The 27,451-nt window shown below is 68.5% G+C and overlaps 4 protein-coding genes and 1 long non-coding RNA gene across 15 annotated transcripts in view; 4 read left to right on the top strand and 1 right to left on the bottom strand.

Annotated features, from left to right (window-relative positions):
• Nucleotides 1–6,816, top strand: part of PPP3CC (protein phosphatase 3 catalytic subunit gamma) — a 31,471-nt gene extending 24,655 nt beyond the window's left edge. For 2 of the 4 annotated variants that reach the window (XM_080568659.1, XM_080568660.1), the window contains 3 exons: nucleotides 277–374; nucleotides 2,253–2,282; nucleotides 3,465–6,816. In XM_080568659.1, coding sequence (XP_080424785.1) covers nucleotides 277–374; nucleotides 2,253–2,282; nucleotides 3,465–3,643 — 307 coding nt within the window. In that variant the 3' untranslated portion in view covers nucleotides 3,644–6,816. The remainder of the gene's footprint in view (nucleotides 1–276; nucleotides 375–2,252; nucleotides 2,283–3,464) is intronic. The other 2 variants (XM_080568661.1, XM_080568662.1) reach the window with 1 other exon arrangement.
• LOC308183108 lies at nucleotides 5,526–7,516 on the bottom strand. Its single transcript, XR_013942285.1, has 2 exons — nucleotides 7,297–7,516; nucleotides 5,526–7,009 (listed from the first exon to the last, which is right to left on the bottom strand). It is a non-coding gene; the product is annotated as an uncharacterized lncRNA (long non-coding RNA).
• Nucleotides 7,517–8,823: 1,307 nt separating this feature from the next.
• On the top strand, nucleotides 8,824–16,621 carry SORBS3 (sorbin and SH3 domain containing 3). 4 transcript variants are annotated; one of them, XM_080568625.1, is made up of 19 exons: nucleotides 8,824–9,007; nucleotides 10,401–10,500; nucleotides 10,621–10,865; nucleotides 10,939–11,002; nucleotides 11,082–11,114; nucleotides 11,208–11,268; nucleotides 11,378–11,471; nucleotides 11,578–11,619; nucleotides 11,739–11,825; nucleotides 12,249–12,304; nucleotides 13,178–13,302; nucleotides 13,428–13,504; nucleotides 13,593–13,639; nucleotides 13,769–13,883; nucleotides 13,962–14,087; nucleotides 14,824–15,231; nucleotides 15,329–15,408; nucleotides 15,479–15,585; nucleotides 15,679–16,060. In XM_080568625.1, exons 1-19 carry the CDS (start codon nucleotides 8,969–8,971, stop codon nucleotides 15,738–15,740), a joined length of 1,968 nt encoding a protein of 655 aa, XP_080424751.1. In that variant the 5' UTR covers nucleotides 8,824–8,968; the 3' UTR covers nucleotides 15,741–16,060. The 4 variants fall into 4 exon arrangements, with proteins under 4 accessions (XP_080424751.1, XP_080424750.1, XP_080424749.1 ...); XM_080568624.1 differs by having other exon boundaries at nucleotides 10,597–10,865; XM_080568623.1 differs by lacking the exons at nucleotides 13,769–13,883; nucleotides 13,962–14,087 and having other exon boundaries at nucleotides 15,169–15,231; nucleotides 15,679–16,621.
• Nucleotides 16,622–17,308: 687 nt separating this feature from the next.
• Nucleotides 17,309–23,782, top strand: PDLIM2 (PDZ and LIM domain 2). Of its 2 annotated transcripts, none has more exons than XM_080568674.1 (10): nucleotides 17,309–17,457; nucleotides 19,083–19,189; nucleotides 19,600–19,751; nucleotides 20,254–20,323; nucleotides 20,407–20,534; nucleotides 20,608–20,662; nucleotides 22,383–22,525; nucleotides 22,763–22,908; nucleotides 23,002–23,107; nucleotides 23,229–23,782. In XM_080568674.1, exons 2-10 carry the CDS (start codon nucleotides 19,097–19,099, stop codon nucleotides 23,422–23,424), a joined length of 1,089 nt encoding a protein of 362 aa, XP_080424800.1. In that variant the 5' UTR covers nucleotides 17,309–17,457; nucleotides 19,083–19,096; the 3' UTR covers nucleotides 23,425–23,782. The 2 variants fall into 2 exon arrangements, with proteins under 2 accessions (XP_080424800.1, XP_080424799.1); XM_080568673.1 differs by having other exon boundaries at nucleotides 17,365–17,457; nucleotides 18,802–19,189.
• Nucleotides 23,783–23,892: 110 nt separating this feature from the next.
• LOC308183081 (uncharacterized protein C8orf58 homolog) lies at nucleotides 23,893–27,419 on the top strand. 4 transcript variants are annotated; one of them, XM_080568678.1, is made up of 7 exons: nucleotides 23,893–24,269; nucleotides 25,150–25,265; nucleotides 25,814–26,289; nucleotides 26,384–26,527; nucleotides 26,610–26,688; nucleotides 26,942–27,045; nucleotides 27,131–27,419. In XM_080568678.1, the coding sequence occupies exons 2-7, from the start codon at nucleotides 25,220–25,222 to the stop codon at nucleotides 27,212–27,214; spliced, it is 933 nt and encodes a 310-aa protein (XP_080424804.1). In that variant the 5' UTR covers nucleotides 23,893–24,269; nucleotides 25,150–25,219; the 3' UTR covers nucleotides 27,215–27,419. The 4 variants fall into 4 exon arrangements, with proteins under 4 accessions (XP_080424804.1, XP_080424801.1, XP_080424803.1 ...); XM_080568675.1 differs by having other exon boundaries at nucleotides 25,150–25,269; XM_080568677.1 differs by lacking the exon at nucleotides 25,150–25,265.
• Nucleotides 27,420–27,451: the final 32 nt, after the last annotated feature.

Here is a 27,451-nt window from a genome sequence, read left to right as displayed (position 1 = left end):
TGCCCGGCTCCGTGCTCCGGGCGCTCCGAGGCTTCCGAAAACCTTGGATGAGTTGCGCGTGGCCCTCGCGGGGCTGGGACGCGTTCGCCGCGCTGTAGCTCTGCGGCGCGGCGGCGGAGGCAGGGGTGCTGCGTTCGGGAGGCAGGGTCGTGCTCGGCACCAAGCGTCAGCTCCCCGCTGCTTCAGCTCTCGGGGCGCTCCCCACTCCTTGCACGGACCTGTCTGAGCCCCGCGTTAAGCTCTCGGTAACCGGCTCTGTTTTTTTTTTATTTACAGAGAGGAAAGCGAGAGCGTGCTGACCCTCAAAGGCCTGACTCCCACAGGTACCCTGCCCCTGGGAGTGCTCTCAGGGGGGAGGCAGACCCTGCAGACCGGTGAGTACGAGCCGTCCCGCCCCGCGCAGCACAACACCCAGCCTGTAGCTCTGCATCCGGGCCCCGGCTGTCCTGGAAACTGCTCCGTCGGTTTCCATAGGCGTACTTCAGGGTCCCGGGGGACCTGAGAGATGCTTCAGGCCCCCGGGGAGGAAGGATTCCCAGGCAGAAAGCGGCAGCGTAGGTGGGGACGTGGAGAGCCTTCCGGCCCGTCCCCGTGCACCCCGGAGGAGGGGAATACGAGGAAGAACAGCCAGCAAACAGCACCCGGCCCAGAGCACGCCTGTTTCTTTTTTTTTTATATATGTTTCTGCAACAATCATCAGTCATTTCCCTTCTAACCCTGCCTCATCAGCACCCTCTGCTTCAGCCCGCTGCTGCTGTGTGACAGCGTACATCTGAGCGTAGCGACAAAAACCACGCCTGCTCGTTTGTCCTTCGTTAACTAACCCCTCCTGCTCGGGACCCAATGAAATCCTGCATCCCGTCAGAGGAAGCTGAGGTTTAGCCCAAGCATCCAGACCCTCCGGGCCTCTGATGTTTCCTATTAAGACTTCTTCGGGCCCCGTGGTTCTGAGCTGCTTTGGGAGGTTTTCTGTGCTCGCTGGCTTTCTTTGCTCCCTCCCTCGCCAGCCCTCTGTGCCGAGAGCCTGGCCGGCGCTCAGGGAGCGAGTTATCGCACCGACACGTGTCCCCGGAGGGAATCCTGTAATCTGGAGGTTTTTAATCCTTTCCTGCTGCCAGCCTTTGAATGCTGGCATCGAAGCAGCCCGCTTTCCCCCTTCCGACCGGCGCTGGGTGATTTCCTGAGGGCTCCGGAGAGCGCTTGTTCCGGGATCGCCTCCATTAAATAGTTTGCAAGGGAGGAACGTGTCAGTGCCGCTCCTAGGAGGGGGCGGAGAGGATGCGGCGTCGCTCCCAGACTCCCGGCTTTCTTTGCCCGCAGAGGAGTGTGAAACTCGCTTATTTTATAGCAGCCGCGACGGTTTGTCGCCCCGCTCCCGCTGCAGGCGGGGGGACGGCGGTGGGAAGCCGCAGCTCGGCTCGAGGCGCTGCAGCCTTGAGCTGCCCTGGGGTCTCTGCAACACATAAAGGGGCTCGAGGGGGCTCCAGCCCCGAGCACGCCCTTCCCTGCCCCTCTCCCCATGGGACCCCTTTCTTTTTCCCCTCCCAGTTCCGCACACCCCTCCGGTTAGCTGCGTCAGGGTCTCTCCTTCCCTCCCTCCTTCCCTGCTGCCAGCCTCCCGCGGCACGGCCTGGCAGAACCAGCTGAATCGAAGCAAGCTGCCAAATCTGGAGCAAAGACGTTGGGCTGCCGCTTCCTTCCTCCTCCTCCTTTTCAGCCTCTCGAGGACCGCGCGGCCGTTGCGTTGCGGCCAGCGCCAAACCGGCGGCGTTTTGGGGCTGAAAAGGGGGGGATCTGGTCAAGGAAAAGAAACGCCTGCTCCCAGATGTCGAGGCAGGGGCTCGACCCAAACCTCCTCAGCCTGCAGCAGCCCCGGCGAGGGGGGATAGAGGGGGATATTGCTCAGCTCGGTGGTGCCGTGGTGCTTGGGGGCACTTCGGGGGGGTTGAGACAGAGCCCAAGTGGATTTGAAGCATCGGCCGAGTTTCGGTGGTGTAATTCAGGCCAGCTCCCTGCTTCTGCCTTCCTTCCCCTGGGGCTTATCCCCGTGCTGGCACCGAGGGAGCCCCCTCTCTGCCCCCCAGCTCCTGTCCCCTTCCTTCTCCGCCGCTCGGTTTCGGCTGCCTCCACCGGGGGTGGGTGGCTGCGGGCTCTGCACCCGCGGCGCTGATGTCGGATCACTCACTGTCACTCTTTTTTTTTTTTTTTTTCTGTCTCCCATTTTTGCATGCCACTGTTCTTCTGTATTGCAGCCACAGTAGAAGCGGTAGAGGCACGGGAAGGTATGGCTAGAACCCGGCGAGAGACTCGAATCACCTCCGTGTGTGTGCGCGCGCGCTGATTTTAACGAGCTTTGTCGGCCTCGTGGACGCTTTTTACTCTTGCATCACCAGAAGGGAGGGAGGACGGGTTTCTGCTGGGAGGCACGAAGCACGCAGCGGGCTGGGGCAGGGCTATTTTAGCCTTCGTGCACGTAGTCACCAAGCCCACCCTGTCCCCCGTGTACCCCGGTGTCTTGAGACCTCGGTGCCGGGGTCCCGCGACCTCATGGCTGAGCCCACCCGCTGGAAAACTCAATCCCACCACGTCTTGGCCAAAATCCTTAGGGTCGAGCGGGTCGCCGATGTAATTTTTGCCTTCCCCCGGGTTGGGCCAAGATGCTCCCGGGGTGGAGGAGCAATTTTTTCCCCCGCTGCTCTTGCGGAAATAACGGCTTAGCCAGCTTTCTGCCCGGGGAGGTTCTCTCCTCCGTAGCTCCGTTCAGCGCCGATGAACGGGGCCACGCATCTGCGGCTGGGTTGCAAACCAGCCAAGTCCTCGCAGAACGATTTGGCTCAAAACCCCTTTTTCTTCCGTGCTCTGTAAGTCGAGCATTTGGCCCGCGTCACCGCCGCGAGGGTCCCGGGCTCTGCCTCGTGGCGGTGACCCAGGTGCACGCCCGCCCCCCGGGGTGGGGGGGATTTCGTCGCCCGGGTGCCTCCTGGTCATGCAAGAAGCACTGCGCTCGCGATCCGAGGACTGTTTCTGTGGTCATGCAGCGTGTGGTTTGTGCTGGAGTTAAAGCCTTGCGGTGGTGTCTTCGTTGGTTTGGTGTTTGTTGGTTTTTGTTTTTGTTTTTTTTGTTTTTTTTTTTTTAGCATCGTGTTTTTTCAGCTTTGAAAGTTCCCTGACATTTCGCCGTCCGGGGCCGTTGAGCACTTGTCTGGTCTTGGAGTTCCTTCTCCTAAAAGAGGTGCCGCCAGGGAGCAGAGCCAGGCCCTGCTTGACCCCCTGGTGGTGCTGCTGGCCCAGTTTGCGTCCCAAACTGGGGGACTGGGCGATGCCCGACCCAGGGTCCCAGACACGTGCTTTCCGTCGCCCCGGCGGTGCTCTGTGCGTCTTGCCGTGTGCTGCGGGGCTCCCCCCCGGGGGGATCCGCGCCTCGTCCTTTTTAACTCCCCTCTCTCCACCCCTTCCCTCCGCAGCCATCCGTGGATTTTCGCCCCAGCACAAGATCCGCAGCTTCGAGGAAGCCCGAGGGCTCGATCGCATCAACGAGCGCATGCCGCCGCGCAAAGATTCAATGCACTCGGACGGGCCGGTGAACTTGGTAACCTCAACAAACTCTGCGGACAAGAACGGCACAGGGAAGAAAGCCCAGTAACGGTCCGAGCGCCCGGTCTGCACCACTAAAGGATCCAAAACTTAATGAATTTTATTTATTTATTATTGGGGTGGGGTGGGGGCAGGGGAGAAACCAACTTCACCTGGAGGCACGTTCATAATCCAGTTTGCATCCATTCTGTAAGAAAGGTGACCATTTTGTAATTTTTTTATTTATGTTCGATATATAAAAAAAAGTCCATCTTTTTTTTTTTTTTTTAATTTAGAAACCAATCTTAACTGCTAGCGCATATTCCCAAGCGTTGTGCTGTACAGCTGACCTCTCCTCCGCGGGAGGCAAACCTCGGCGGGGGGATTCAACCGAAACAAAACCAGCCCCAGGCAACTTGGGTCGTCCCCTTTGGTACAATTCTCGGTTAGCCTGTGCTTTCCAAAGCAGGTCCTTTTAAAATAGGGTTGGTTTGGTTTTTCTTTCTCTTCTTTTTTTTTTTTTTTTCGTTCACGGCTGTCTTCTTCCCAGAGTTTGCTGTTGTTTTCTTCGGCTTCTTGCCCACCCGCGTCCGCCGCTTGAGCCCGCGATCCCTGCGGAGGCGCGTTGCGTGCTGCGGTGAGCGGCTCAGGTCCGGCCCCGTGCTTCGGAGGTGACCTCCCAGTGCGTGCTCTCGATCGGCTCGAAGGCCTCGGGGGGTCTCGTAGCAGCCAGGGCACCTTTCCCGTCGGTAATTCGGTTTTATTCCAGCGGAGCCCAAAGCAGAAAGCAGCCTCTGGTTAGGATCGGGGGGCGGGGAGGGCAGGCGCGTCCTTCCGAGCCTCGGCCCTCGGGACCCCGCGTGGCTGCGGTCCCGTTGGGAACCCTCTGATTCACGGCAGAGGAATTATCTTCGGGAAACGTGCGTGGCCTCAATTTTTAAGGGCAAAGAGGGTGATTTTTGACTCATGGGTGGAAAGGCCCCTCTGCTGCCCCCAGCACGTACCGCGGGGCCAGCGGCGCGCTCCCCCCCGCCCCCAAAAAAGCCAGAATCCCTCCCGGCCACCGCAGGTGAATTTTTTGGGGGTCCTTCACCCGCTGCGGTGCTCGGAAGGCGATGGGGGCTCGGGGAAGGCTGGGCCGTGGTGCTGCTCGTTGCTGCGCAGGGATGTGACGTCTTAGCCAGGGAGGCTTTGCAGGAGGCGCGTCCCTCGGCTGCGGTGCAGGGAGGGTTTGGTGGTAGGTAGAGGAACCCAGGGGGTCCGGGCAGAGGTTTCGGGGGGGCTGTTTGTGCTGGAGAAGGCCCCCCCTCGGCAAAAGGAGAGCTGTGGGAGGACGAGAAGGGTTTGCAAACCCTTGCAGAGGGTTTAGAGGCTTGGCTCTGGTAGCAGGGCCTCGTTCTTTCGCTTAAACTTTGACCTGAAGCAAGTGATGGGAAAGGGTTTTTGCAGGACGCCGTTGGGTCACTCCCTTCCCCGCGTGCCGCTCGAGCTGCAGCAGCTTTCGGGAGCGAGTACCCTGCCGGCTTTCACTTCTCTTCCAGCTCCTCTGCCTCTTGTGCTTTTCCCCCGAGCACGGGCAGCGGGTGAGCGGGCTGTGCCTCCGGCGGGGGGCTCTTTGCCAGCCCCTCCTCGGGGTCTCGCTGGCCTCCCCTTGGCGCTCTGGCCCCTGAGCCGCGATCCCCGCGGCGGAGGAGAGCGGCGGCTTCGCAGGAAGCTTGCAGCCGGTCTCGTAGCCGCGCATCACGTTAGCTTCACGCCAGCTCTGTAGGAAGCAGTGCCCGCGAGCAGACCGCTGGGGTTTTCACACGAGACTTCAAGTCGCATGCCTCCACTTCTTTCCTTTTCCTTTTTTACACGCCCACTGCTTTGCAGAAAGTGCGAGATGTTTTGAGCAAGCTTCTCTAACCCCATACGAGGCGTGGGGCCAAATTGCCTTTGTCTGTGAGTATCTCTTTATTATTTTTTTTTTCTTCTTTCGTTTTCTTTTTTCCTTTTTTTTTTTTTTATGGCATCCTTTCCGAAAACGCAGTGAGCCGATGTGTGGTATCTTCCTCTGAGAGCGCAAAACCGTGCAAAGGTGCTGCCCGTGCATGTTTTTAGGGCATGTTGTTCTGACCCAGGCTGGGATCTCGCCCCAGCCAGCAGTCTTTTGGGAGCTTTTGGGATGGGGACGCGGCCCCTCGGGGGGGCTCCAGCTCTTCCCAGCCATCGGTTCCCCCCCCCTACGAGGGCATCCCTCGTGCTTCTCCCGGGGCGGTGGGGGTGGCAGGGTTTGGTGGCACGTATGGATGCCATACGGCCCGGCGACACGCGGCCGGTCCCCAGCCCCTCGCCACGAGTCCCCGAGGGGTGTGAGGAGCAGCGTGATGGGGCGCGTGGGTGCTAATCAGCCCCCTTGATTATCGCTCATTAAGCTCGGAGGAGCAGCCGGGGAGGGGTGGGCAGCGCTTCTGCCCCCCCCCCTTGCATCCAGCCGGGGCGCAGCCTCCCCTCCCGGCCGCGTTTTGGGGGTGCAGCCGCTGGCGAGGTGGGGTGCTGAGCCCGTGCAAAGCAAAAAAAAAGCCAATTTCCACCCAATTTCCACCCGTGGCCGGCGCCTCGGAGCTATGCACGTCCCAGGAGCCCTCATCTCGGAGCTCCTGCCCGCGTCCCTCTCCCTCCCCGGCCGCCCCCCCAAAAAAAAAAACCACGCCGCCGTGAGCACGAGGGGAAGGGCGGGCGGCGCGCTCGCTCCTCCGCAGGCTGTGGCCTCGCAGCCTGGGTTTTGTTTTTTTTTTTTGCATGTTAGAGCAAGGTGCATGTAACGAGGAGGGGAGGCAGCGCCGGGTCGGGCGCGGGGTTTGGTGGGAGGACCCCTCGCCGCCGTGCCATCGCCCCCCGGGTGGGACCCGGAGCCCCGCGGGGGCCGCGTGCTGGGTGCGGGGGACGGTGATTTTTTTTTTTAGGGTTCTCGATGCTTGAAGGATCTTTTAACGCCCGTTGCCTGGAGACTGCCTCCTTATTTTTTTTTGTTGTTGTTTGTTTATTTTTTTTTTGTTTCTTGCTTTTTTTAGTTATGTTTAAAGGAAAAAAAAAATTACTGGTGAAAATGTTATTTATTGGCAGAAATTATTTAATATAATTTCTTTTTTTTTTTTTTGTGAACAAGGAATGAATTTGTTAGAACTGTCTTAATGTAAATCGGAAGTCATCTTTAAGGAGAAAAAAAAAAGAAAAAAAAAAAGTTAAAAATTGACACCGTCACTCGGCTCCGCTGTGGTTTATTGGGGGCAGCCCTGCCTGGCCTTGGGGAGGGAGGGGACGAGGGATTTGGGGGCCCCTTTTTGGTGTCGCCTCGGGGTGAGGGCAGCGTCGCGCCGACGGCTCCGGCCCTGCCGCTGCGCCTCGGTGCTTGGCCTCGCCTTGTTGGAGAGCCCTCAGCCTCCTCTCCTCGCCCCTTGAGATGGGTAAATAACTGAATAACGTTCCTCGTGCAGTCGGGGGGGCTGCTGACTCCTGTTTTTGCCCTCCACATCCTCCTCCTCGCTCTCCAGGGCTCCTTGGAGGAGCGGAGGCGCTGCCTCCCACCGTCGAGGCCGCCTCCCGCCGTCGAGGCTGCCTCCCCATGTGCTCTCCACGCCTCTCCCATCCCCGCCTCGTCCCCATCACCCTTTTTTCGCCTGCACCCCCTTCCAGGGCCGCATCCCAGGACCGCCTCCCGCTCATCCTTCTCCCCAGCCTTACCCCCCGACGGGGGCAGCCTCCGGCCTCGCTCCCCGGGAGGGGGGCTCCCCTCCGGCCTCGCTGTCCCGTGGCCGTCGCCGGCCTCGCGGCGCGCTCCCGCCTGGCATCGCCGCGCTGAGCAAACAGGAAACACTCGCCCTTTGTTAATCCTGGCCCGGGCTGCGCGTTAAATATTTATCTGCGAGCGGAGGCTGGTGCTGGGAGCAGGGCGGAGGGAGGGAGGGAGGGAGGGAGGCGGCACGGGGACGCTGCCCGGAGGCTGCCGAGGTGAGTGCGGTGCCGCCGGGGGGGAGGCGGTTCCCAAAAGGGAGCCCTGGTGGTGGTGGGGGGCCAGGGTGGGCTCTGCTGCCCGTGGAGGGCAGCGCCAGCGGAGGCCGTGACCTCCAGATGTCACTGAGGACGTGGCGGGGTGACCGGGGCGGAGGACGGGCTGGGGGCTCCGCCGTGGGGTTTAACCCCGTCCCCAGCACCGCGGGCTGTGCCGCCAGCCTCCCAAATTGCTGCCCCCCCCCCCAAATTGCTGCCCCCCAAATTGCTCCTGTGCTGCCTCCCCGCAGCTCACGGGGCCGGCCTCCTTTCCCCGTGGGGATCCGTGTCCTCCTGCCTCCGGGAGCGGGGAGCACGCCCGCTCCGTCACCTTTGTCCCTTGGGTGCCCCGCGCCGTGCCCGCCCCAGCTGGCGCCTTCGTCCCCGTCCGCAGCTTCTCGGTGGGGACGGCTGGCACCAAAGCCTCCCTCCCGCGAGCCTCCGCTGCTGGCGGGGGAGGCTGGAGCTCACGTGAGGAGCACGGGGCAGGGGAGGGCCGGGGCTGCCCGGTTTCGGGGCCGTCAGCAGTTTTGGGGAGCGGCGAAACCGGGAAGCGAGCGGCGGGCGAGAGTGGCCGAGACCGGGGCGCACCCGGAGGGGATGAGGTGGGTTCGGGGGGGCGCGCGCCCACCCTGGGGCACCAGGGAATGGGGGACGTCCAACGGGGGGGGGGTCCCCAAATCCTGGCCCCCCAAAGGGACAGGGGGTCACCGTAGGAAACCAGGCGGCAGTGGGGACGGGGATTGCTTTGTCCGTGCGCCCCGTGGTGGGGTTGTGGGGCAGCGCAGAGCCCCTCTCCCCACTCCTTCCCCCCTCACCAAGCGATTTTCTCCCCAAAACCCCTCTCCAGAAGCCCCCCGGGCCAGCAGGGAGGACCCCACCGGGGGGTGCCTGCAGCGGGGGGCCGTCGGCGCCGGGCTGGCCCCGTGTCGTCAGCGGGAAGGCGTGCGCGGGGCGTGGGATGAGTTCAGCCTCTTGGCTCTGCTCCCTGGATCCCGTTCCTGGAAATGTCACTGGAAACTCTGAATGGGCCGGCCCTGCTCCAGAGCGGGGCGCGCTGGGGGGGGTGGGGGGGACGAACGCGCCCCAGGGGGGCCAGGGCACGCGGGCACCCGCCGGAGAGCTCGGGCGCCGCGGGATCAACCGTGGGGCCAGGGGCTGCTGCTGCTTTGGGGGGGGGGGGGGGGCTTGGGGATGCCGCAGGGGGGTGCGGGCTTGGGGGGCCTCTCCCCGCCACCCACCCGCTGAGCGCTGAGCTTGCGGCGAAACATCTCGGGCCGCGCGTTCCTCTCCCCTGCCTGCTTCTCCCCACTCCCCCCGCCGCCCACCGCCTCCGTCCCGCGCCCCGCGGGGCTCCACGGGCCCCATGCGCGGCCCCGCTGCCCACGGGCCCCCAGCCCGGGAGGTAAGAGCTGGCTCTGGGGGGGGGGTGCAGGGGGGGCGCGCGGGGGTTGGATGGGGTGCAGGGGGTGTGGGTGCCTGCACCCGGCTTTGCTTGCCCTAGGGCGAATCTCTCCCGGGGTGTTAATCCCGTTAATTGCGGGCGTGCTCAGTGCGGAGCTGGTGGTGGTGGGATCGGGGAGCCGGGGGTCCCACGGAGGTGACACCTGGGGTGCGGGGTGCTGGGGGCGAGAACGCACCAGGGAGGGGCTTCTCGGCCAGCTTGCTTTTTGAGGAGGGGTCTGCGAGGTGTCGGGGCCGTGCCAGGATCCCCCGAGGTGTCCAAGACCCCACACCAAGGGGTCCCAGGGGTTAGGGGCACAACGCGGCCCTGCCGTGCCCAGGTGCACGTGGTGATGCTCGGGGGGCTCCCGGGCATGGGGCGAGCAGGACACGGGTGTCCCCTGCCCTGCACCCGGCTGACAGCACCCCAAAGGGCTCCCCTCGTGCTGGAGCCATCCCACGGTGGGGGAACAAGGGGACGACGGGGACTGGGGGGGTCCCATCCCGGGGCGCCCCCACCCCGCGCTGCAGCCCTGGCAGCGCGCTGCGGCGGTGACTCATGAGCTGCGCCTCTGCCGCCGTTCCCGCTCCTCCCGCTGCTGCTCTCCTCCTGCTTCTTCTCCTCCCGCTTCTCCTCCCCTCCCTGTTTGCTCTGCAGGGTGGGGAAATACTTTCGACTTTCTGTTTCGTCGTGGCCCCGGGAGGCTGCGCCCGCTCCCGCTGCCCCCACATGCCCGGGCACGAGGGCACCGGCGGGCACGCTTCGCCCAGCGGCTCCTGGCACGGCGCGGCGGGGATGTGGCCGGCACCGGGATGCCGGGACGATGTGCCACCACTTGGCCACCGCGCCGTCCCTCCCCTGGTTTCTTTTCTCCCTTAAAAGGCCGGCGGGGATTTTGGGGGCCCCCAGGCAGAGCCCCGGAGTGGAGCTGGCAAAGCCGGGGGGGGGCACGGGGCCGTCCCGTGGCGGGGGGACGTGGGTTCGAGTGGGGGTTTCCTGAAGCTGATGCCAAGCCCGGGGGGCTGCATCCGTCCATGCCCACGTGGAGAACAAGTGGGGGAGCCCCGAGGGGGGCTGGGGGGCACGGACCTGCCGTGAGCGCAGCCGCTTTCCCCGCAGGGCACGGGCAGCCCCGCGGCTGCGTCCGTGCGCCCCGCGGCCATGGGGGGGCCCTATCCTGGCTCTGAGCCCGGAGGACGTGCCCCTCTGCCCCCCGGCGGGGCTGTGGGGGCCCCCGCAGCATGTGGTGACGGGGGTGAGCGGGGCCGGGGGCTGCGGGACCCCTGTGCCTGTCGAGGGGGGGTTTGGGGAGCTGCTCCTCAACCCCCCCCCCGTTCGCCCCATCCTCGTGCAGCAGGTGCCCGTCATCCGCCACCGCGGCTCCAACACGCTGAATTTCGACTTCCACGACCCCTCCCCAGCTGAGCACGTCCGAGCGGCCCCCAGAACCGCAGGTACCTGCCCCGAGCACCCCTGGGGCGCCTGCCCTGCCCCCTTGGGATCCAGCAGCTGCCCCACACGCTGCTCAGCGACGCCCATGGGTGACGCAGCGGCCCCCATCGCCTCGTCCCCAGCAAACGAGTGGTACCAGACCTGGCCGGCCAAGGAGGCGAAGGCGCCCAGCACCCCAGCACCCACTCAGGACCCCATGCAGGGCCCGGGGGCTGCCGCGCCCCCACACCCCACCCCCAGCGGCCCGCGGCCGCCGGGCTGGTCGGCCACGTGGACCAAGGACAGCAAGCGGCGGGAGAGGCGCTGGGTGAAGTACGACGGCATCGGGCCGGTGGACGAGACGGGCATGCCCATCGCCTCGCGGTCGGTGAGTCGGGGGCGTGGGGCCGGGCTCTGCCCCCCCAGGGACCCCTCCTCACCTCCCCCCCCTGTCCCCGCAGAGCGTTGACCGGCCCCGGGACTGGTACCGCAGCATGTTCCAGCAGATCCACCGCAAGCTGCCCGGTGAGTCCCGGTGCCGCCGGTGGCACGGTGCGGTGCGGCACGGCACGGTGCCCCCTCACCTCCTTCTCCTTCCCAACAGAGCCAGACTGGGACGCCCAGCACTGCCCCGCAGGTAAGCGCTGCCTGGGGATGGCACCGCAGGGCTGGGGACCACCGAGACCCCCAGGAGCCCCCGCCCACCACGGTGTCTCCGTCCCCAAACCAGAGCCGCGCAGGAAAGGGCCGCCACCAGCCGAGCGCCCCGGTGTGCCCAACGGGACGGACTGGTGAGTGCGGTGGCACGGGGGTGGCATCGCCATGGGGGCACGGGGACGCTGTCCCCAGCAGGGTGCCCGCGTGGCACGGGGGGGCTCAGCTCCCCCTGGCTCCCCGCAGGACCCAGTGGGGTGACCCCAGTGCCGACGCGGAGCCCGGCAGCATTTTTGACTACGAACCGGGGAAATCCTCAGTGCTGGAGCAGCCTGGGCAGGTAGGAAGGGGGAAAATTCCCCCTGGCACAGCACAAAGCCCATCGGTGGGGTGCCCACAGGGGCAGCGGTGTCCCCCACACGTAACAGCCCCGTGCCCTTTTACAGCCCCCAGCAGCGGTGCCCCCAGCACGAGCTCAGCCCATCGAGGTAAGCGGCTGAGCCCCTCGCCCTGGTGGCTGGGGGTGGCTGGGGGGGTGGCAGCGGGGGTCCCGGTGGCACAGGGCGGTGCCCGTGTCACTCACCGCAGCCGCGTCCTGCCCACGCAGGTGCTGCTGCAGCAGGAGCTGGAGCAGCTCGGCGAGGAGCTGGACAAGGACATGAGGGCCATGGAGACGCGCCAGCAGCCCCGCAAGGTACCGGGGCCCCTGCTGTCCCCCCCGGGGCTGATGGCAGCTGCGTGCGCACCCCGATGTGAGCGCGTCCAGATGTGTGCATGCATCCAGCTGTGCGCCCATCCAGCTGTGCCCACCCAGCCGCGCGTGCGCCCAACTTCACCCGGTGGCGCGCCCAACGGGATGCGCGCCCGGCCGGACGCGCGCCCGGCAGGATGCGTGCACAGCCAGGTGTGCGCACCTCTGGACGAGCACACGGCTGGCTGCCAGGACGTGGCCGTGGCCGTGGCCGTGGCCGTGGACGCTAGGACCCAGCCTGGCGGCGCCGTCCGGCTGGCTGCTGGCTCTGCGCAGCCGGAGCTGGACTCCCTCGCTTCCCGCGGAGACTCGGCCTCTCGGATGATTAATTTTTCTCTCCCACCCCCTCCCGCTCCTCTCCGGCAGAGCTCGGCGGCTGCTCCCACCGCTCGCTCCCCCGCTCCGGCCTCTCCGGTGGCTCGGTGAGTACGGCCGCCCGCTCCCCGCGCCCCCCCCCCGCCCCCAGCCCCAAATCCCGCAGCCCCCAGCCCCGCTCGGGGCGTGGGACCACCAAGGGACGGGACCCCACGCGTGGGAGGGGGGGGACCAGGCTGGGCCGTCCTTTGCGTAGATTTGGCTACTTTGGGGTGCCCACCCTGACGTCCTGCTTGTCCCCACGTCCTCCCGCCACCACCCCGAGCCCCCCGTGGCGCTGCTGGCTGCGCCCTCCCCACGGCCGGACGCGGGTGGGGAGCTCGGAGCCTGGAGCGGCGCTGGGCTGGGCTGGCTGCCCGCTGGGTGGGACGGGGCTGGAACCAGGCTGACCCTTTCCCCTGTCCGGCCCGTGCGGGGACGCCGTGTCCTGGCGCTTGGCTCAGCCCCAGGGGAGGTGACGGGCGCTGGCTTCCCACGCCGCGGGGAGGGGGACGCCGGTGACAGCGGCTCCCGGGGTTGGGGTGGCCACCCCGGGGCATCCCCACGTCTCCGGGAGGGACACGAACAAACCTTCCGCTTCTTGTAGGGCCTACCCTAACCCCTGCGGGGTGCGCGTGTTGGGCTGCCCCCCCCCGCCTGTCCCCTCCTCCGGATGGCACACGGGGGGGGGATTGGGGCTCTTTACGCGTGGCAGGAGCCACGGGGTTACCCATTAGCCAGGCGCCTCGCCTGCCCCACGCTGCCGTATCCCTGCGGCTGGGGCGGCTCTGGCAGACTTTGCACCATCCTGCCCGCCCCCCCCCCCGCAATGCACCGGGACACCAGGGTTCAATACCGGGGCGGGGGGGGGGGGTCTGTCCCCAAGCTGCGCCCCAAGACAGAGCACGTTTGGGTGGCACGTCACCCGCTGTCACCCGCAGGAGCCCGCTGTCCCCCCGCCGGCTGCAGAGCCCCCCCGGCACCCACCACCCGCCCGCCAGCCCCGGCATGGAGCGGGGGGGGCTGGGGCTGGCCGGGGAGCGGAGCCGCGCGGCCCCCAGCAGAGGTGAGACTCCCCCCCCTCCCCCCCCGGAGCCCAGATTTGGGGCACCCCTTGCACCCCTGCCCTGCCACCCGGTGACCCCCCCCACCCAGTGACACCCCCCCCAAATGTCACCCCGCTCTTTGCAGACCCCAGGCCCGGCACCCTCCCCAGCCTGTCGGACTTTGGGGACCCCGCAGAGGCTGTAAAGAGGGAGGAGAAGAAGGTGAGGCCAGGCTGGTCCCGTCCCTGGGGGGCTGGGGATGGCCAGGGAAGGGCCCCCCTCCCCCCCCCTTAACCCTGTCTCCCCCCAGATGAAAGCTGCCCGCCTCAAGTTCGACTTCCAAGCTGAGTCACCCAAGTAAGTGACGGCGTCCCCGTGTCCCCAAAATCCCTTGGGTGGTGGACGGGGACCAGAGTGGGATGCTGGGGGGGCCGGCCGCCCTCTGCCCCCCCCGGGGCCGGTGTCCCTGAGCGCTGGCGCTCGCAGGGAGCTGACGCTGCAGAAGGGGGACATCGTCTACATCCACAAGGAGGTGGACAGGAACTGGCTGGAGGGCGAGCACCACGGCCGCGTGGGCATCTTCCCCTCCAACTACGTGGAGGTGAGGAGGGGGCCGCCGGGGGGACGGGCGGGTTTGGGGAGCCCGGAGCTGATCGTTTCCCCCGCGCCCCCGCTCCAGGTGCTGCCCCCCACCGAGGTGCCCAAGCCCATCAAGGCGCCCAGCATCCAGGTGCTGGAGTACGGCGAGGCCCTGGCGCTCTACAACTTCCGCGGGGAGCTGCCCGTCGAGCTCTCCTTCCGCAAGGTACCGCTGCGCCGAGCCGTGCCGGGCTGTGCCGAGTCGTGCTGAGTTGTGGCGGGCTGTGCCGAGCCGTGCTGAGCCGTGCCGAGCCGTGCCAAGCTATGCCGAGCCATGCTGAGCAGTGCTGAGCCATGCTGAGCTTTGCTGAGCCATGCTGAGCTTTGCTGAGCCATGCTGAGCCGTGCTGAGCTGTGCTGAGCCGTGCCGAGCTGTGCTGAGCCATTCCAAGCCGTGCCGAGCTGTGCTGAGCCGTGCCAAGCTGAGCCATGCCAAGCTGTGCTGCGCTGTGCCAAAGTATGCCGAGCCATGCTGAGCTGTGCTGAGCCGTGCCGAGCCATGCCAAGCTGCACCGAGCTGTGCCAAGCCGTGCCAAGCTGTGCTGCGCCGTGCCAAACTATGCCAAGCTGTGCTGAGCTGTGCCAAGCCATGCCAAGCTGCACCGAGCTGTGCCAAGCTGTGCTGAGCCGTACCGAGCCATGCCAAGCTGTGCCGAGCTGTGCCAAGCCGTGCTGAGCCAAGCTGAGCCATTCCAAGCTGCACCGAGCTGTGCCAAGCCGTGCTGAGCCAAGCTGAGCCGTGCTGAGCCGTGCCGAGCTGTGCCAAACTGTGCCGAGCCGTGCCGAGCTGCTCCGAGCTGTGCCAAGCCAGGCTGAGCTGAGCCGTGCCGAGCCGTGCCAAGCTATGCCGAGCCGTGCCGAGCCATGCCGGGCTAACCCATGCTCCCTTCCCCCCCCCGCAGGGCGAGCGGGTCTGCCTGGTGCGCAGGGTGGACGAGAACTGGTACGAGGGGCGCATCTCGGGCACCAGCCGCCAGGGCATCTTCCCCGCCACCTACGTGCAGGTGCTGAAGGAGCCAAGGGTCAAAGCCTCCGCCGACGACTTCCCACCCTCGCCCGCCTCCGCCAGCCCCCGGCTCCCCGCCGTGTCCCCGTCCCCGCAGCACTCCCCCGGCCCCCGCGGCCCCCAGCTACCCGCCGGCTCCCCCGGGACCCCGCGGCGGGTGACAGATCGGGGTCCCGGTGATCCCAGTGGGTGCCCGTCCTCGCCCCGCCACCTCGGTTTCGCCTTTCCCCCCTCCCCAAAGCTGCCCCGTGCTGGAGCCCCGGCCCCAAGCCCCTCACCAGCCCCCACCTGGCCCCCCGAGCAGGTGAGTTGCCCCCACTGCAGCCCCCATCCCCACCCCATAACCCTGTTAGGACTGCGGGTGCTGCCCCATAACACCTCTCCCTTCTCTTCCCCCGCAGCGCCCAGCCGTGGGGGCACCCGCCAGCACCCCCCCTGCACCCGCCCTGTCCTACAACGGCTCCGAAATCCAGTGGACCCCGTAAGTAGGGCCGGGAGGGGCCCGGTGTCCCCGCGCAGGGCGAGCAGCCCCTCACCGTGGCGTCCCGCAGGTACCGGGCGCTCTACCAGTACCGGCCCCAAAACGCCGACGAGCTGGAGCTGCAGGAAGGGGACCGCGTGGACGTCATGCAGCAGTGTGACGACGGCTGGTTCGTGGGTGCGTGGCCGACGGGGACGGGCTGGGGACGGCTCGGGGCTTGGGGGGGGGCCGCCGCCGGCCTCACCGCCCTCCCCTCGCCTTTCTCCCCAGGCGTCTCCAGGAGGACGCAGAAATTCGGCACTTTCCCCGGCAATTACGTGGCGCCCGTGTGAGCCGCGGCGCGGAGCGGAGGAGCCACGGCCCCACGGGGACGCGAAGCGCCTCCAGCTCCTGCTGCCCCTATGGGGTGCCTCTAACAGGGACCAATCCTCCGCCCAGTGCCTTAACCCGACGCCCTCCTCGCCTCTGCCCGGTGCCTTATCGCCCACTGCCCCGGTGGCCGTGCCTCTCCTTCCCTCTCCGGATGGTGCTGGGGGGGGTCCCCGGTGGGTCCCCGGCCCGGCCGTGACGGCTGTGACTCGAGACGCCGGCCCGGGGCCGTGCCACGCGTGCCTTTGCTTCTTGTCCGTCATTAAAGCTCAGCTCAGCCCGAGCCGAGGCCCTGCCTGGTGGCGCCGGGACGGGAGGGAGATGGTGGGGTGGTGCCCACAGGGACGTGTGGGGCAGGGACCCGTGGGGCTGGCTGTGGGGCTGCGTGGTGGCGAGTGGCCGTGTGGGGTTAGGGGTGACGCTGCGTGGGGCTGCAGTGGGGTATGTGGGGCTGCAACGGTGCTCGTGGGGCTGCCGTGGTGTTTGTGGGGGATTTTGATGGTGCTTACGGGACTTGCAGCAGTGCACGGGGCATGCCACGGTGCCTGTGGGGTTGCAGTGGTGCTCGTGGGGCTGCAGTGGTGCTCATGGGGCTGCAGTGGTGCTCGTGGGGCTGCAGTGGTGCTCGTGGGGCTGCAGTGGTGCTCGTGGGGCTGCAGTGGTGCTTGTGGGGCTGCAGTGGTGTTTGTGGGGTTGCAGTGGTGTTTGTGGGGGATTTTAATGGTATTTGTGGGACTTGCAGCAGTGCACGGGGCGTGCCGTGGTGCTTGTGGGGTTGCAATGGTGCATGTGGGGGATTTTAATGTTCTTGTGGGACTTGCAGCAGTGTGATAGAGGCCTTGCAAAGGTGCATGGGGGGGCTGCAATGGTGCAGGGGGGGTTGCAATGGTGCAAAGGGGTTGTAAAGGTGCAGGGGGGTTGCAGTGGTGCATGGGGGGGTTGCAACGGTGCAGAGGGGTGCTGCAATTGTGGGGGGGGTTGCAACGGTACAGGGGGGTCGCAGCGGTGCATGGGGGGGTTTATAAAGGTGCATGAGGGGTTTGCAATGGTGCATGGGGGGCTGTAAAGGTGCATGGGGGGGCTGTAAAGGTTCATGGGGGGCTGTAAAGGTGCATGGGGGGGCTGTAAAGGTTCATGGGGGGCTGTAAAGGTGCATGGGGGGGCTGTAAAGGTGCATGGGGGGCTGTAAAGGTGCATGGGGGGGCTGTAAAGTTGCATGGGGGGGCTGTAAAGTTGCATGGGGGGGCTGTAAAGTTGCATGGGGGGGCTGTAAAGGTTCATGGGGGGGCTGTAAAGGTGCATGGGGGGGTTGCAGTGGTGCAAGGGGGCTGTACGGGGGGGGCTGCAGTGCTTCTCGGGGCTCTGCCCCAGCACATCCCTGATGCCGCGGGGGGTGTGACAGTCCCAGGGGGCAGCGCCTTGTTGGTCCGCAGTGCCTCCCCCCCCCCCAAAAAAAGGGGCAGGGTCCTCGGGCACCTCCTGCCCCCCCCTTCCCCCCGCCGCCCCACACCGTGCGCCCCGTCGGGGCTGCCGTGCCCCCAGACGGCGCTGCGGAGCCGCCGCCTCCCGGCCCGGCCCGGCCCCGCCGGGCTCCGCCGGCCCCTTCCGAGGGGGCGGCGCCGCCACCGGGGCCCCGCTCGGCTCCGCAGCCCCACGGGGCCCCCGGCTCGGCCGCCGCCGGTGAGTGCGCCCGGACCGGGGGGCGGCGGGGGGGAGCCGGGCGGAGGGGCCGGGGACGGCGGGGTGGGGGGGGCAGAGGGGTCGGGGATAGCGGGGTCGGGGGGCTGAGGGGTCGGGGATAGCGGGGTCGGGGGGCTGAGGGGTGGGGGACAGCGGGACCGGGGGGCAGAGGGGTCGGGGGGCGGCGGGGAGCCGGCGCCGGGATGCTGCGGCGCAGCCGTCGGGGTCCCGCTGGCACCGTCCCCGTCGGGGGTGCTGGTGCCGGGGGTACCCCGGGCTTTGTCGCCTCTCCCCCCGGCGGTGGGCTGCGGGCAGCCGGTCCCGCAGGTGTGTCCCGCTGCCCCCCCCCCCCCCGGTCCCCCTGGCAGCGCCTGTCACCCGCTGTCACCCCCGGCCCGCTGCGGTGGCACCACCAGGCGCCGCGGCCACAAAGGCACCGCTGTGCGCAGGGGCTGCCGGCGGGGTGCGGGGCGTGCGAGGGGGTGATGGGGTGGTTTTGGGGGGTGTGGGGGGGATGTGGGGTGAAGGGGATGGGTTTGGGGTGTAGGGGACGGAGGGGGGCTCGGGGGTCTGCGCGCAGACGGGCGACGGGCACGGCCTCGCCGCCCGGGGATGCTGCCCCAGGCAGGGGTTGGGGAGGGGGTTTGGGGTTTCCTCCCGCTGCTGCAAAGCCCAGCCCAGGAAATTCTTCCGGGCAGCCTCTCAAGCCCCTCTTTGTGAGCCTGGGATTTTTAAAATGCCTTCCCCGGCGGTTGCGGACGCGGTGCCCAGCTCCCGGGGCTGCCTCGGGACGAGGGGACGGGGATGGGGCTGCGCCGCGGGGCAGGGAGCGGGGCTGCCAGACCCAGCCTTTAGGGCAGGGGCTGCCCCTTCCCGCTGATGCCACCAAAACCGAGGGCTGCCACGCTCCCTACACACCACGGGGACCCCACGCCACCCGTGGGGGACACCCTCAGCATCCTCCAGCACCCGTTGGGCTGCAGGGCGGGGGACTTGGTACGGGTCCCCCCGGGGCCCGGGCTCACGCCTCCTTCCCCAGCTGGCCGCAGCCTCCCCTCCAAACCCCGCTGGCTTGGCCCTGCCGCGCCGTGCCGCCCGCCAGCCCTGCTGCCAAGGCGCCGATTTCCTGCCTCGCACGAGGCCCCGGGGCGACCTTTATCGGGGATTGCAGTGATAGGACGCGGGGTAAAGGCTTTGAACAGAGAGGGGAGATTGGGGTTGGAGACTGGGAATGGGTCCCTTCCAACCCAAACCCATCCCGTGGTTCTGTGGTGCCATGATTCCCCGATTCCAGGATTCCCTGATTGACTCCCGAACTGATCCCCCGACCCCCGTACCCCGCAGTTCCGTGAGCACACAGCCCGGGGACCCCCTCGTCCCCACGGGGCCGCGGTGGGGAGGAAGCCACCGGCTTCATCCGGGGCCAGGGGGGCGGTGAGAGGAAGCAGCGGCTGCTGGCACCCTGCGACGGCGCGAAGGCGCGGGTCCCCTCCCCGGAAGGAAGGCGCTGCCGGGGCCCAGCACCCCGCTGCCGGGACCCCTGCGGTGTGGGGCTGGGGGCTCCCCTCTGCCCCATCCCCTCAGCGCCCCAGATTTCCCGACGCCGCAGCCCCCTGTCCACGCAGAGCCGCCCGCTGCCATGCCGGTGACCGTGACCTTGGCCGGCCCGGCCCCGTGGGGCTTCCGCATCACGGGGGGAAGAGATTTCGGGAAGCCCATCACCGTCTCCAAGGTAGGAGCCCCCTCCGGGCCGGGGTGCTGGGCGGGTGCTGAGCCGGGCTGCCCGACTGGCTGCTGGGGGAGCGGATCCTGTTTGCCGTCCTCGAGGGATGGCGCTCCGTGGGAACGGCCGCCGGCCCCACAAGGGCTGGGCTGGTGCCGGGGGGTTCTGTCTGTCCATGTCCTGTGCGCCCCGTGGGGGGGGCTGGCGCTGTTTTGGGAGGGCCAGGGATGGGGGGAGGCTTTGGGTAAGGGGGATTTGGGGATGGGGTGCCGTGGGTGGGGTGGATTTGGGGATGGGGATGGCCCCGGTGCGCCCAAGTGCCGTGACCTTGGCCATGGAGACGCACGAGGGGCGCAGAGCCGCTGCCCCGGTGGCTCTGATCCCGGCGGGTTTGTCCCCGTGTCCCCTTCTCCTTGGAGGTGATGGAGCAGGGGAAGGCGGCCGCCGGCGACCTCCGCCCGGGGGACGTCATCGTCTCCATCAACGGGGAGAGCGCGGCCGAGATGCTCAACGTGGAGGCGCAGAACAAGATCAAGCAGAGCCCCGGGCAGCTCCGGCTGCAGGTGGAGAGGTGGGCGAGGGGACGGGGACGGGAAGGGTCCCCGCAGAGCAGCGTCCCCGCGCCGTGCCTCGGTTTCCCTGCGGGGTTTGGGGTTGTTTTTCCCCTCCGGCATCTCTCGGGGCTGCGCCATCCCCGCGGGGAGCCCATCGCGGCTCTCTAATTAAAGCGTCAGGCGGTAACGAAGCCGGGCAGCCCTGGCAGCCGTTACCTGGCCGACCGGTGCTGCCTCTCACCGCAGCCCCGGGGGGGTGAGACGGGCGGGGGGGGCACGGGCCCATTTGGGGGCTCCCCGTCCACGTGCCCCCCTCTCTTGCCCTGTCCTCAGCCCCTCTTCAAGCAGGGTGGGGAAGTGCTGAGGGCTTTGGACACCACCCAAACGCCACAACCCCGGCGGCATTCCTCTCATACCTCTCCCCCGGGGCGCTCGCCAGCCCTAAAGTGACTATTTCAGGGTGTGTGGGGGGGTCCCAGGGAAGGTGCGGGACCCCTCACTCTGCCCCCCCCTCCCCAGGCTCCCGCTGCCCTCTCCCAGCCACACCAACGGGGACAGCTCTCCGGACAGGCTGGCCGCGCGCTTCCAGGTGAGACCCAAGCAGTCCCCGCACGCCGTGTCCCCCCCCCCAGGGCCGCTTCCAGCTCTCGACATCTCCCCTTCCCTCCCCAGGACACCGTGAGGATGCGGGAGGAAGGCTCCTGGAGACCCCCGCCCTTCGCCCCCCGGCCCGTCAGCCCCATCTCCCCCAGCCCGAGGCTGGCCGATGGCCGGGGCGAGCTGGGGCTCGGCGGCCACGGGTGAGGATGGGGGACGCGGGCAGGATCCAGCCAGGATCGGGCCCCCCCTGATGGCCCCGTGCTCTCCCCACAGCTCCCAGCCCCTGCCCAGCGCGCCCGAGGAGCTGCCACGTCCCGGCCTGCCCCAGGTGAGCGGGGAGCCGGGGGGCGGGGGGGGGGCTTCGGGGGGGCAGGGAAAAGGTGCTTGGGAGGTTGCTTGGGGTGAATCTGTGCGCTGGCAGGCTTTGCAGCCCCAAACCATCGCCTTTTGCAGCCCCAAATCATGGCCCTCTGCAGCCCCATGCCATCATCCCTTGCAGCCCCACACCGCGCCCATTTGCAATCCCACACCTCAGCTCTTTCCAACCCCAAATCTTAGCTCTTTGCAGCCCTAAATCTCAGCTCTTTGCAGCCCCAAACCATTGCCCTTTCCGTCCCCACCCCGTGCCCCTTTCTAGCTCCAAACCACCACTCTTTGCAGCCCCAAATCTTAGCTCTTTATAGCCCTAAACCGTTGCCATTTGCGGCACCACCCCGTGCCCCTTCGCACCCCAAAATCTTTACCCTTTGCATCCCACCCTGTGCTCATTTACACCCCAAATCTGCATTTTCCAGCCCCACCCATGCCCATTTACACCCCAAAATCTTTGCCCCCTGCACCCCCCGTGCCCCCTCGCAGCCCCGTGCCCCGTGTTATTGCCCAGCCCCGCTCTGCCCCAGGGGCCGCGTCGGCCCCACCGCCGGTGCTCGCCGGCACCCCCAGCCCCCTGGGCACCGGCGCGCCGCCCTGCGATGTTTTTCTTACTCCTACCCGGCCTCTTGGCAGCAGCGCCGAGGCTGGGGAGGCCAAACCAGTTTGGGGAGGGCTTGGGGGGGGGCCGGGGCGTTGGTTGGCAGGGCAGGGACCCGGCGCGCCCCCGGCTGCGCCCGCCTGCCCGCTGAGTGCCGGGTGCCGCCTGGGTACCCGGAGGGGGGCTGCGGTGTCTCCCCTGCTGCCCCAACTGGTCCCGGGGTGCCCGCAGCCCCCCCAGCCCTCCTCCCCGATGTGGTTTCGGGAGGCTTTGCCTCCCCGCCTTCCCTTCCCCTCCGTCCCGGGGATGTTTTCCAAGCCCAAATCGGGAAGCGCGGTGGCCCCGAGCGCCGCCCGTTCCAGCTGCCTTTGGCCGCGGCCCCGGCCGCCCCTTGGCTCCCGCAGCCCTCCCGCTCCCTCCTGCCCCCCCTGCTCTTTATTTGCTTTGGTGTCGGCGCGGCTGGGTCCCTCCCTGCCCCGGAGCCACCCCGACGTGGCTGGCGCAGAGCATCCCGTTGCTGGGGTGCCCCTGGAAGCGCCGGGACCCCAACGCGGCGGCGAGGGGCGAAGCCTCCCTCGGATCCTGCCTCGCCTTGCACCCGAGGGCGGGTTGGCGCTGGGCTGCTCGGATGAGGCCAAGGCGCCCAGCTCCACCCGGGCCTAATTTTAGCTCCGTCTTCACCCTCCCGTGGCCCTGCGGAGCCTCGGTGCCGCCTCTCTCCGTCCCCACGGGGTCCGGGCAGGGGCAGCGGGGCCGTGCGCGGGTTCCTTGTCCCCATCCCCGCAGTTCCTGCCGGGGTGTGCAGCTGCGTGGCGGCTGCTCCCGGGAACGTCGGGAACATCGGCTTCCACTTATCGGGGCTTTGCCTTTCCTGCCTCGCCGCTAAGCAGGAGCAGATGCCGGGGAGGGGACGGGCGCAGGCATAGGGTTACGGCACGGGGAGCAGCCCCGCGCTGAGCCGCACGGCATCCTCCCTCCATCCCTCCTGGGGCCGGGGGGGGCACGGGCTGGAGCAGGGCTCCTACAGCACCCCCCCGGCCCCCTTGGTGCTCTCACGGCCCCTCTCTCCCTGTGCCAGGAGCCAGGAAGCCTGAGCCACCCCAACAGCTCCCCGGGGCCTCCTCTCCTGCCTCCTTCCCCCCAGCCACCATCGCCACCAAACCTCTGGGAGACGGGCAGGGAGCAGCGCCCGTCTTCGCCCTCCCCCGGCCCCCGCAACAGGTACGGAGCAGGTTTTTTTGGCCAGGAGGGAGGCAGGAAAGCCCCCGGCCCGCCCCCCGGCGTGGGTTCAACCTCTCCAAGGGAGTCCTGCAAAGAGTTAACGCACCTGCGAGGCAGGTCGGGGTGTGGGAGGTTTTTCGGGCAGGCTGGGGCAGGTGCGGGCAGCGGGCGCAGCGCGGCCGATTTCGGGTGCCCGGAGCCCCCCCCCGTCCCTTCCCCGCGGTGCCGTTCCCCCAGCCCGGGCCCCGAGCCGGCCATGCGGCGCTTGGAGGAGGACTCGGAGGTGTACAAGATGCTGCAGGAGAACCGGGAGCTGCGGGCGGCCCCGCGGCAATCCAGCACCTTCCGCCTGCTGCAGGAGGCTCTGGAGGACGAGGGCGGAGGTGAGGGGCGCGGGGAGAAAATGGGGAGCCTGGGAGGGGGTTGGGGGGGAAAGGGGTTGGCAGCGGCACCCCGATGGCTTCGTGTCCCCACAGCCGGCCCCGCAGCCCCCTTCCCCAGCCGGCTCTCGCCCAGCGCCCGCAAGCCGGTGGCCGGCGTCCAGAAGCTGCACACGTGCGAGAAGTGCGGCAGCAGCATCGCGTGAGTGGGGGCGCCGGGGGGGGGGGGAGAGGACGGACAGACGGACGGGACGAGGTCGGGGGGGGACGTGGGGTGACCCCAAGCAACCTGCCCCCCCCCCCCCCCCCCCCCACCTCCCCAGGACGCAAGCGGTGAGGATCCAGGAGGGTCGCTACCGGCACCCGGCCTGCTACGCCTGCTCCGACTGCGGCCTCAACCTGAAGATGCGGGGACACTTCTGGGTGGGCGACGAGATGTACTGCGAGAAGCACGCCCGCCTGCGCTACCAGGGCACCCCGGGGGGGCCCAGCGCCCCCCCCGCACCCACCCCATCCTGAGCCCCCGCTGCCACCTGCGTCCCCTGCCGCCGCGGGGAGCAGGGGGCACCCGCGGCACCCCGGTGGCCCCGCTGCTTCGGTGGGCTGGGGGCACCTGGGGGGGCACGGCCAGGTTGGGTGTGCGATGAGCGGGGTCGGGTCTCGGCCTGGCCGTGCCGTGGGGGGTCCCTCGCTGTCACCGCCGGCACCCACGGGGACGCGGGGGACCCAGGGGACGTGGGGGACACGGGGCACGTGGGGACGCTTGAGCACACAGGCACCGGAGAGGGGGCTGGCACCGCTTCGCACCCTGCCTTCGAAGGGCTGCTCCGAGGTATTAAAGCAGATCTCTATATAAATATAATATATACCTGCTCCACGCCCGCGTCTGGTCTGTGCGGGGCGGCGGGGGCTGGTGGGGGAGGGTGGGGGGGGACACGCCTCGCTCCGGGCCCCCCCCCGGGGGTGTCGGCGTTTTATTGCGGGGCTGTTATCAGGGGCCTTTGTCCCGCCGAGGATCCAGGAGCTCTTATCTCTGCCCCGCGAGCCTGTCTGCGCGGGGATGGCTCTGCTGTCACCGCCCCGTGCCAAAACCCCAAAGCGCTCGGGCAGGGGGCGGCCAAGCCCCCCGCCCCCCCCCCGGGCCGCCCCCGCCCCGCTCCGCCCCGGGGCCGTGCCGCCCCACAGCCCGGCCCCATAAAGAGGCCGAGGAGGGGTAGGGGTGGCCCCTCTGCCCTCCCCCGGTGCGCCCTGCCCCGTGCGCCCTGCCCCGTGCGCCCACCCCGGTGCCCCCGGTGCGCCCTGCCCGGTGCCGGGGATGCTTCGCCGCCGCGGAGCCTTCAGCGTGGAGCGGCTCCGGGGGCTCGGTGAGCTTCTGGGGGGGGGGGGGGGTGTCGTCCCCGGTGTGCCGAGGTCCTGCTGGAGGGGGCCCTCGCTGAGCTATCCGTGCTGGGGAGGGGCCCTGGGGGTTCCCAGCGGTTCCAAATTATGGTGCATGCGTTGGGTGGGTGTTCTAGGGGATCCGGCAGCCCTAATTCGTGCTGGGTGGGTGTCCTGGGGGCCCCCGACAGCCCTAATTTGTGGTGTTTGTGCTGGCGGGGGGGCCCCGGGGTGTTGGCTGTGCTGGGAGCTTGCCTTTGAGCACGCAGTGCTGGGGTCAAGGTCAATGGATCCCACATGCTGGGCGAGGTCTAGCACCCCCAGCCCATCTCTGCACCCCCCCCCCCGCTTGGGTGCAGCCAGGACCCTGTCCCACAGAGCTGGTGGAGGGGGCACGATCCCCTCTTAAAGCTTCCCGGAGGACGCTCAGGGGCTGGGCAGGATCCGTCCCGCGGTGCCCACGCAGCGCGCCGGGAGCCCGTGGAAGTCGGGCGCGTGGGAGCGGCATTGCTGGGATGCGCGCGGCCCTCGGGGGCTGCTGAAAGGCAGGATTGTCCCCGAGGCCACCACCGTGGCCCCAGCGCCCTGCTGAGCCCTCCCGGCCCCCGAGGGACCCGCGGTGAGTGGATGCAGGGCAGGAGTGAGCCCCAGGACCGGGCGGAGAGGGCAGGGACGTGGGAGCGCGGCGAGGTTCCCCCGGCACCCGGCTGTCTGCCTGCAGCCTTGAAGTGCCCAAATCACCCTCTCGCCTCCCGGTCTGGGATGGGGAGGGAGCCCTAACCACCGGCCCAGCCAGTATCACCCAGCCCAAATCCCAAAGGGAACCAGTTGGGAACCAGTCCGGTAATGAGGTGCCTCTGGATACAGGGCCCGGCTCCGGCTGGGGCGGGTATAAAAGGCAGCGCCGGGACGCGCGCCCGGCACTCGGCTCTCGGCGATGTGGGGTGGCTCCCGCGCCGTCTGGAAGAGGAGGTGCAGCTGCTGTGAGTGCGTGGGGGCTGGCCGGGGGGGTGGGCAGCTCCGTGCCCCGATTTGGGTGCGTGGAGGCGGGGGGGGGAAAGAGCAGAGGCTTCGCTCCCCACCTCCCCGAGCCCTGCGCTGTGTCCGGGCAGGCAGGGAGGCGAGGGCTGAGGCTGCCGTCGCGTCCTGGGGCGCAGGGTGGTGGCCGCAGAACGTGGCCCAGCTGGGGCTGAGCGCATAGGGCCGGGGAGCAGCGAGGAGCTGGAGGTGCCGGGAGCCGTCCTGCAGCGGGGGAAGCCAGTCCTGCAGTCCGACGGGGTGCTGATGTCGGCTGAACGCCCCTCGGTGCCACGCGGGGGCTCCCTCCGGAGAGGGGTCCCCAGGTGGCGACGTCTCCAGCAGCCTCGGGGCAGGGCACGGGGCCAGTGGCCACGATGGGAGCGGCGCTAGCCCACGCCCAGCTGTGTGCACCCCTCCTGCGGGGTCAGCCGGCGCCGTGCCCTGCGTGTGGTGCCCCCCGGGGACCCCCATCCGACGCTCCCCCCATCCCCGGCATCCCTCGCCCCTGCAGATGGTCCCTGGGAGACGGCGGAGAGCTGCGTGGTGCGCACGTCCGCCAGCGTCTACCGTCGGCTGCACGAGAGCCCCCGGAGCCCCCCGGTGGGGATGAGCGGCGAGGAATCGGGCGCTTGGGGCCCCCCGCAGCCCCGGCCAGCCCCGGGCAGCCCCCATGCGAGCGGGCGGCTCCTCAAGTCGGAGTCGGAGGACTCCGGGGTGGAGATGGCGAGCAACGAGAACTCGCCCTCCACCCCGCTGGGCTCCGAGAGCAGCTTCTCCCTCGACGGCTTCCAGCCAGCCCGCGGGGACCCCCAGAAGAGCCCCCCGGGAGGGGAACGTGGTGCTGAGCCCCCCCGGCCCCTCCGCAGCCGCTCGGCCAGCAGGAAGCCGGGGCAGCAGCGCAGCAGGAGGCAGCGGCAGCTCAGCCGGCGCAGCACCAGCGCTGGGGACCCCCGGGGGCTCGGCGCCGAGGAGCCCGAAGCAGCCGGGGTGCGTGCCGGGGAGCAACGGGGAGAGGGGGGGGAGGAGCGCTAAGGGGGTGTCTCGGCCCCCACGCATCCCTGGAGCTTTTTCTCTCCCCCAGGCCGAGGCGGAGGGGGCAATGCCGGGGCAGGGGCTGCGGTACCTGGAGCACATCTGCCAGATGCTGGAGCGCGTGGCGCGGCTGCAGCAGGACAACCGGCTGCTCCGGCAGCAAGCGGCGGGCGCCCGGCGCGCCGGCACCGTGGTGAGGGCCGGGGCTGTAGGATGAGGATACCCGGGGGTGGGGAGGGGGTCCCCGCTTACACCCTGCCTCTCCTCGCTCGTAGCCCAGCAGGCAGCAGGATCCAGCCACGTGGAGGAGCGAGCGGTTCCGGGCGCGCTCGTGCTCCGACAGCCATGCACCAGGTGAGGGGGGGTGCCCCGTGGGGGTGACGCCGGGTTCTGTCCCCATGGGGGCTCTGTCCCTCACCCCATATCTGTCCCCAGCCCCATCTCTGTCTGTGGTGTGGGTTCTGTCCCCAGCCCCATCTGTCCCCAATGTATGGGCTCTGTCCCCCATATAAGGGCTCTGTCCCCGACCCCATCGATGTCCCCAATGTGTGGGTTCTGTCCCCAATATATGGGCTCTGTCCCCGACCCCACCTCCGTCCCCCCGCAGCACCCGACCCCGCACCGTGCCGGAGGAGATGGGGGCACTCCGCCAGCTCCCCCAGCCTGCTGGACCCCTCCGAGAGCGGGTCGGGCACCCCGTCCCCAGACAAGGTAAGGGGGTCGGGGGCGGGTGGGGGGGGGGTCCCCTGAGCCCCCCCCTCACCCCCACCCCGCTGACCGCCGCCTCCCCCCGCAGGACGGGCGCTCGCACTGGGGGCGCGTCAAGGTGCTGCTCACCCGCCTGGCCCGGCGCTCCCTGCGGGGCGGCCGCTGCCGGTAGGGCCGGGGACACCCCCACACCCCTCGACCCCACTAGATGACGTCACGCCCTGCCGGATGACGTCACACCCCACTAGATGACGTCACACCCCGCTGGATGACATCACACCCCTCCGAATCACATCGCGCCGCACCGGGGCCGGTCCCCATCCAGGCGCACACCCCCTTTCTCCCCAATTTTCTCCCAATAAAAGCTTTTTCCACGATTTCTCCGGCCGTTCGCTGTGTTGTCGCTCGA

The sequence above is a fragment of the Anser brachyrhynchus genome (assembly GCF_964034855.1).
Source record: "Anser brachyrhynchus genome assembly, chromosome: 26".
In the NCBI taxonomy this organism is placed as follows: domain Eukaryota; kingdom Metazoa; phylum Chordata; class Aves; order Anseriformes; family Anatidae; genus Anser; species Anser brachyrhynchus.
The sequence above is the reverse complement of the archived record's forward strand: the minus strand, read 5'-3'. Positions and strand labels throughout refer to the sequence as shown.

Bases quoted from the DNA above. Each gene is read 5' to 3' on its own strand.
- PDLIM2 (XM_080568674.1), top strand. From the start codon at position 19,097: ATGCCGGTGACCGTGACCTTGGCCGGCCCGGCCCCGTGGGGCTTCCGC. The intron at 20,663-22,382 runs GTGAGCGGGGAG...TCCCTGTGCCAG, and splicing joins CACGTCCCGGCCTGCCCCAG to GAGCCAGGAAGCCTGAGCCA. The intron at 22,909-23,001 runs GTGAGGGGCGCG...GTGTCCCCACAG, and splicing joins TCTGGAGGACGAGGGCGGAG to CCGGCCCCGCAGCCCCCTTC.
- SORBS3 (XM_080568622.1), top strand. From the start codon at position 8,969: ATGCGCGGCCCCGCTGCCCACGGGCCCCCAGCCCGGGAG. The intron at 11,115-11,207 runs GTAAGCGCTGCC...TCCCCAAACCAG, and splicing joins CGCCCAGCACTGCCCCGCAG to AGCCGCGCAGGAAAGGGCCG. The intron at 12,305-13,177 runs GTGAGTACGGCC...TGTCACCCGCAG, and splicing joins CCGGCCTCTCCGGTGGCTCG to GAGCCCGCTGTCCCCCCGCC.
- LOC308183081 (XM_080568675.1), top strand. From the start codon at position 24,221: ATGCTTCGCCGCCGCGGAGCCTTCAGCGTGGAGCGGCTCCGGGGGCTC. The intron at 24,270-25,149 runs GTGAGCTTCTGG...CTCTGGATACAG, and splicing joins GGAGCGGCTCCGGGGGCTCG to GGCCCGGCTCCGGCTGGGGC. The intron at 26,689-26,941 runs GTGAGGGGGGGT...GTCCCCCCGCAG, and splicing joins CTCCGACAGCCATGCACCAG to CACCCGACCCCGCACCGTGC.